Genomic DNA, 6,863 nt, shown 5'->3' on the forward strand with positions numbered 1-6,863 from the left:
AACTTTTCCCTCTCCTTTATTGGTGGTCGCTGTCGCTTCGTCGCGAGGCTCGGCTCATGTCCACTTAGCGCCTTCAACCCGGTGTTCCCTCGTCGCGGCCCTTCGTACCTCGTTGCGCTGCTCTCTTCTCTTGCGCTCGTGTGCTCGCGCCTTTTCTCTGTCCCGTCGCAAAACCAACAACAATGGGCTGGCCCAAATCCGCAGCCACCCCCTAGCGTCTCCTTGTCCCTCTCCATACAATGACTTCGCGCCTCGGTATTCAAATTTTATACGTGCTGCTCGACTACTGGCTCTTTCGTTCTTCTGTTGGGCTATCGACTTGTCTGCTGGTGCTTCCTCCATAAATATTCGTTCGGCTGCCTCTGCCCTCCTGAAGGCATCTACAAGTATTGGCTTCTCTTCTTCCTTCTTCCTACTCTAAGAATTTGGGGTCTACCTCGCTACGTCTTTCGGGCTCCCTTCTCTCGCTGCTCCTCTCTACGCTGCGCCTTTCTTGATTCTCTATTTCTCTCCCTGCTTTTGTACCATCCGTCGCTTCGATAGGGTCTCATACCGTGGCCTTATTTCCACTGCTCGCTGTCTCTCCTTTTCTCGCACCTTCTCGCGTTCTCGACCCGACGCACCCCTGCACCTCATCTATAAAAGGCGATGAGAGAGTGATGATAGCGCGTCTGGTCGCGGCTCTTCTCTGGCTCTTTCTTCTTCTCTCTGGATCTTTTCCCTGTTTGCGTTCATTTCCGCTCACTTCCTTTCGCTTTATCTATTTCGATCTCTTCCTTTTCTTTGATGCTACTCTCCCCCCCTTTCACTCCTCCCTACGCATTCTCTTTAGTCTGCTTTTTCCTCCTCCTCTTCCATCTTTCCTCACGGATCCCGTTTCCGCCTCCCACTTCTTCCTGCTTCTTCCTTGCTCTTCCTTCCGTCCTTCTTGCTTTGACGTCTTGCTCTCCTTTTCCTCTTCCACCTTCTTCCTCCCCCCGCACTTCCTCTACTCCTCTCTCCTACACTTCTCTTCTCTGCTCTCTTCGCTTCTTCTTCTCCCTTTGCTTTTCCTTCCTTCCCTCCCACCTCGATCTTTCTTATCTCCCATTCGTACGGTTTGGCTCGGATGTTTCGGTCTTCTGCTGTTCTCTCTTGCTCTACTTTTCTGTTGAGGTCGTGTCTCCATGCTCCCTTTTCTCACTCTCCCCAAATCTCACCCTTACCCTTCTTCTTTTTCTACTCCGCAGGGGCCGTCCGCTGACAGAACAGTGCAACGTCGCCCCACAGCTCCCGTCCCATATCTGCTTGGGTGCATTCGCATCGACTAAACCGTACTCGTATGCGTCGACTCTTGTCTCACAGCCCACATCTCTCCCTCCGAGTCGCGAGGGAGTAGTCTGGTGCTATCTGCTACGCCTAGCAGACGGGGAGCGATATCTATCTATAAATTGGCTTACCGTCTGTCTACGGTTCCGATGCTTTCTCACATATGCAACAGACACGGCAAGCGGATACATTACGTCACTCGTTCCAGGCACGACGAGAGAGGCATTACAGCACACCCCAAAACAGCACGACTACCCATAATCCAGAAGCTCGATCATTGCATATAACAAGGTCGCTCGTGGGGTCCGATAACCAACAATGTCTCTCCTCTCCTCTTACCGCCGACGCTGCCTCCGCCCCGTCCTGTCTCTAGCCCTCTCCGCCTCTTCCTCTGCCTCCTCTCCCTCCTCTTCCTCCTCTCGCTCGTCTAGCTCGTCTCCCTTCTTTCCTTTTTTGCTCTCTCTCTCAGCCAACATGTCCCACTCCTCCTCCTATAAATCTCTTCCACATCCAAAACTCCAATGGATTCCCCCGTCAGTCTCCCGCTCTTTCTGCTTGGAGGAACAGATATACCCGTGAACGTAGGAAGTTAAAAATGCATCAAAGCGGAGATAGGGCAAGCGCTTTCTACACCCTGCATAATCCGTTAACACTAATTGAAGAACCTAGGATTACTTTCACATCAGCTTCGACCTATTCTCAACTAGTACACTTTTACATCACATGCGTGCGAAAGCGCATAAGTGATCCCCTTCGCTAGACAAACCGTTGATTAGCAGCGTTGGAGAAGCGAAAGATCAGAGGTGATAAAAGGGGAAGAGGAACAGCAGGAGACGGAGTAAAGAAAAAATACGGGTCGAAAGGAAAAATTAGGAGGGCATCGAGAAGAACTAAGGACGGTCGACGAATGAGCACGCGGGAGATATCTAACGCCAGTTACTCTACGCGAGAAAGCGGTATGGGAATTTGCTCAGAAACCATGTATAAATCTCATTAGAAATAGAAACGCACGGCACCAAAACGTCAGAACCACAGAGAAGCGAAAGGGGCATAGGAGGGACACAAGGACGGCCGATAACGCAGACAGAATGAGAACTGAACAAAATCGCCAGAATAAAAACAAAGGGACAGGAGAAGAGAGGGACAAAGTAGGTCAGGAGAGCCAATGAGACGCCCCATGAGAAGAGAAAAAAGGGGAAAAGAAGTACGAGAGAGGGAGAATGCCAAATAAACAAGGAAGAACGAAAAAATACGACACGATAAGAAAAAACAAAGAGAGCACTAGGTGGAGAAAGGAGAAGACGAGAGCGAAGCGACGAGACACAACCGGGGCAGAAATAGAGAAGAAGACTGAGATGAGACCCGGAGGACGAGCGTCACTAGCGAGGAAGACAGGCACATAGAAGGAGAAAAAACTTGCGTAAACGAAGGGAAATAAGAGCTAAGAGCCGAGAAGAGGCAGAGGGGAGGGCCCAGACCGTCAGCGAGCCAGAGAGAGGGATTTGAAAAAGAGATTGTCGGGCGGCGAGGAGCGGATCAGGGGAGGGCGAGTCCGCGAGGTTGGAGAGGAGGATCGAGCGAGGCTCGCGTAGGTGTTTCTGGTAGCTGGTGCGATCGCGTAGCGCTGTCTTCTTTGGCCCTCTGGCCCCCCCGCCCTCCCGCCCAGCTCCCCCGCACATTGGAGTCCACGCGCACCCCGTCCCGCCCGCACCAGCTCACTGCTCGACCGTTCACCGCGCCACGTGACCTTTGACCCCGAGAGGTCAAACGAGGTCACGATACCCCGCCGGCATCGGAGTTTCCACGAGAAGGGATTGACCAATCAGAGCGCGCGGCGTCGGAGGCCTCAGCCATCACCGTCGACCTCGCCGAGCAGTTCATGACGCAGGAGGGACTCAAGAGCCCGGGCTGGACCAATCAGCGCCAAGGACAGGTGGAATCGACCAATCGGAGGGAAGGTGGGTTGGTGCTGGCCAATAGGAACGCAGAGCTGGTGGAACCAATGGCCAATCAGCGTCCAGGGCAGTTTGAATTGGCGAATCAGCGTCCAGGAGAGTTTGAATTGGCCAATCAGCGGCCAGTAGAGGTGGAACCGGCCACTCAGCGTCCAGGAGAGTTTGAATTGGCCAATCAGCATCCAGGACAGTTTGAATTAGCCAATCAGCGTCCAGGACAGTTTGAATTGGCTAATCAGCATCCAGGACAGTTTGAATTAGCCAATCAGCGTCCAGGAGAGTTTGAATTAGCCAATCAGCGTCCAGGACAGTTTGAATTGGCCAATCAGCGTCCAGGAGAGATTGAATTAGCCAATCAGCATCCAGAACAGTTTGAATTGGCCAATCAGTATCCAGAAGAGATTGAATTAGCCAATCAGCATCCAGGACAGTTTGAATTGGCCAATCAGCATCCAGAAGAGATTGAATTAGCCAATCAAATCGCAGATCAGAACGCGGTTTACGTGCAATTGACCAATCAACTTCGAGGGATTCTGACCCATCAACCAAGTGACTCAGACGAACCGACCAATCAGGATGAAGCTCTCGGCATCTGGACCAATCAGGATGAAGCTCTCGGCATCTGGACCAATCAGGATGAAGCTCTCGGCATCTGGACCAATCAGGATGAAGCTCTCGGCATCTGGACCAATCAGCATGCAGAAGAGGAGGTTGTCGACGTCATCGCCAACAAATACGCAGGTGAGGAACCATCAGCCAATCAGAGGGCCGATACCCCTCTCCACGACGATGACGTCACCGAACCACCCAATGAGGTGCGCCCATTCCCCTCCGAACGGACCAATGGCGAGGCCCCCAGCGGTCAAACTATGACGTCACGGCCTCCTGACGTCACGGATATGAATAGCCATACCCGTCCTTGGCACTCCCCTCAGTTACCCACTGACCGCCGCGGGGAGAGGACACACGCCGCTGCCGCCGCTGCCACTCCCGAGGTGCCCACGCGTACCCCCCGTGCCCTCGACAGTGCCCCGGAGAGTGCCACGCCCGACGCCATGCCCCAGGAATCGCCGGCCATGCCCACGAGGGTCAAGACGCGTTCCTACGGCCGCGTCGAAGTGTACGTGGCTCGCATGGGAGAGACAGTGCCCCAAAGTGCCCCAAAGTGCCCGAGTGCCCCAGTGCCCACGAGTGCCACAGTGGTGCCACATCACGTGACTTTCAGCCCCTCGGTGAAACAAGTGAATTGGCGAGAGAGCTATTTGGAGGAGGAGGAGGAGGAGGAAGACGAGGATAAAGAGAGGAGATGGAGAGAAGAAGATGATAAAGAAAGGAGATGGAGAGAAGACGAGAGAAGGAAAGGAGATGGAGAGAAGAAGAGGAGAAAGAGGAGAGAGAGAGAGAAGAGAAGGAGAAGAGGAAAACACAAAAACGAACGAAGGGGATAGAGAGCAACACGAGAGAAACGGAGGAGGAGAGAGAGAGACGCGAATAATCGGAGAAGACGCCATAACGAGAGTAAAGATAGTGGAAAGCACAAGTCCGAAAGTCCAGAGAATATTGACCCCGCCGGACACGCCCCCTTCTGGGCAGACCACGCCCCCTTCAGCCAAACCCACCCCTACCACGCCCATTTCGTCCCAAACCACGCCCACAGCGAGCCAAGCCCCGCCCATTCAGTCCCAGACCACGCCCCCTACGTCCCAAACCACGCCCCCTTCCACACAGGCCCCGCCCATGCCAGCCCAGACCACGCCCCCTGCCACAGCAGACCCCGCCCACCCTCTGGCAGCGGCTGAAGCCCTCACGCGGGGGGGCGGGGGGCGCGTCGAAGCCCAAAATCCCCCCCAAGCCCAAAACGCTGACGTGTTCCTCGTCCTCGTCGCCTTTGTCGTCCCCCGAGGTCAAGCGCCCCGGCCACGCCCTCTTGCGCTGGGGCAGCAAGCGACGGGCCAATCAGAGCAAGGGACGCGGGGTTGGCTCCGCCTCCTCGCCGTCCTCGTCGTCCAATGAGCGGGCTTCTCCGCGCGACGAGCCGCTCTCGGCCAATGGGAGGGCGGCGTCGGGTCGTGACGTCGTCGATTCTCCAAGTGACGTGGTGGATTCGTCATCGTCGTCGTGTGACGTCACGTCGTCCCTGACCAATGAGGTACTGGCGTCGCTTAGTGACGTCACGGCTTATACGCGTGACGTCACGCCTTCCCCACGTGACGTCACGCCTTCGCCTTCGCCACGTGACGTCACGCCTTCGCCTTCGCCACGTGACGTCACGCCTTCGCCTTCGCCACGTGACGTCACACCTTCGCCACGTGACGTCACGCCTTCGCCTTCCCCACGTGACGTCACACCTTCCCCACGTGACGTCACCGGGCACCGCCTGCCCCCCCTCCCCCCCCAGCGCCCGATGTCGTACCACGTCCAGCGGGCGAAGTTGGTGAACGCGAGACGGCAATACTTCTCGAGGTCGGCGAGCTTGACCTCGAACCTGACCTCGAGTACGACCTCGAGTACGACCTCGAGTACGACCTCGCCCTCGAACGCCCCCGAGGTCATCAACGGGGGTCACGACGAGGCCGGGGGGGCGTCTCCGCCGACGTCTCCGGAGGCCCCGAGGTCGAGGGTCAGCCCCACCTCGTCCTCGAGCTCCCCGACCTCCCCTCAAGGCCCGAGGTCGTCCTTGAGCGCTCTTTCGACCTCGTCCCTCACCTCGCCTCCTCTTCCGACCTCGTCCTCGACCTCGTCCTCGACCTCGGACGCCCTGAGGTCGAGGCTCAGCGCCTTCTACTCGAGCACGAGGTCGGCGCGCGCGCGCCTGGCGGCCAGCACGCCCGACCTGGGGACCTTAGAAGCGAGCGTGCGCGGAGGAGACTCGGCTATTGATTCTTACCTCTCGAAGGGGAGGCCGGGCGGGGAGGGAGGAGGAGGAGGAGGAGGAGGAGGAGGAGGGGAAGAGGGGACGGCGACCCCCCCCCTCCCTCGACCCGGCAGTGTGTGCCATGCCTCGCTCGAAGGAACACGCCCTTCCTCATCCGCGGCACAGGCGTCCCTCTCCTCCTCCGTCTCGAGTGCCGGCGCCCCTTCCAGTCGCCCTCGGGCCTCGAGGACCACCGCCACCACCCTCCCCCTTGGCACCGAGCCTCCCAGGGCCCTCCTCGAGACCGACCTCGACACGGGCCTGTCCAACCAATGGCTCTTCCTCCAGGAGACCAATCTCGACGCCTTTCATAAGGATCTGAACCTCATCCTTCAGGGAATCCCGCTACCCAGGGGCGTCGGGCCGAGGGCCAGGTCCTTGCTCCACCTCGAGGGGGGCGGGGGGGAAGGAGGGCGAACCGCCGACGCCATGGAGAACCAGAGGAGCGCGCATATCCGCCCGCACGAGGAGTCCAGGGCCAAAAGTATGGAATTTCTACTCTCCGAAGATAACAAAATGGCTGTACAGGTGAGTTTCCCCTTAAACTTTTTTTTTTTTTTACTATTATTCTCGTTTTCTTTTTCGTAAGTAATCAGCGTGTCGTTAAAAGTAATTTTCTTAAGTAATCAGCGTGTAGTTATATATATAATTAATTATCATAAGTATCCGCCGTATTTTTTATAAGT

The 6,863-nt window shown here is 56.4% G+C and overlaps 1 protein-coding gene across 2 annotated transcripts; it reads left to right on the forward strand.

Annotated features, from left to right (window-relative positions):
* The first annotated feature begins 3,018 nt into the window (after positions 1–3,018).
* Positions 3,019–4,835, forward strand: LOC125035149. 2 transcript variants are annotated; one of them, XM_047627348.1, is made up of 2 exons: positions 3,019–3,891; positions 3,952–4,835. In XM_047627348.1, the coding sequence occupies exons 1-2, from the start codon at positions 3,188–3,190 to the stop codon at positions 4,709–4,711; spliced, it is 1,464 nt and encodes a 487-aa protein (XP_047483304.1). In that variant the 5' UTR covers positions 3,019–3,187; the 3' UTR covers positions 4,712–4,835. The 2 variants fall into 2 exon arrangements, with proteins under 2 accessions (XP_047483304.1, XP_047483305.1); XM_047627349.1 differs by having other exon boundaries at positions 3,019–3,838; positions 3,899–4,835.
* Positions 4,836–6,863: the final 2,028 nt, after the last annotated feature.

This window comes from Penaeus chinensis, chromosome 19 (genome assembly GCF_019202785.1).
Source record: "Penaeus chinensis breed Huanghai No. 1 chromosome 19, ASM1920278v2, whole genome shotgun sequence".
Lineage (NCBI taxonomy): Eukaryota > Metazoa > Arthropoda > Malacostraca > Decapoda > Penaeidae > Penaeus > Penaeus chinensis.

Bases quoted from the DNA above. Each gene is read 5' to 3' on its own strand.
- LOC125035149 (XM_047627348.1), top strand. From the start codon at position 3,188: ATGACGCAGGAGGGACTCAAGAGCCCGGGCTGGACCAATCAGCGCCAA. The intron at 3,892-3,951 runs CAATCAGGATGA...CGGCATCTGGAC, and splicing joins GAAGCTCTCGGCATCTGGAC to CAATCAGCATGCAGAAGAGG.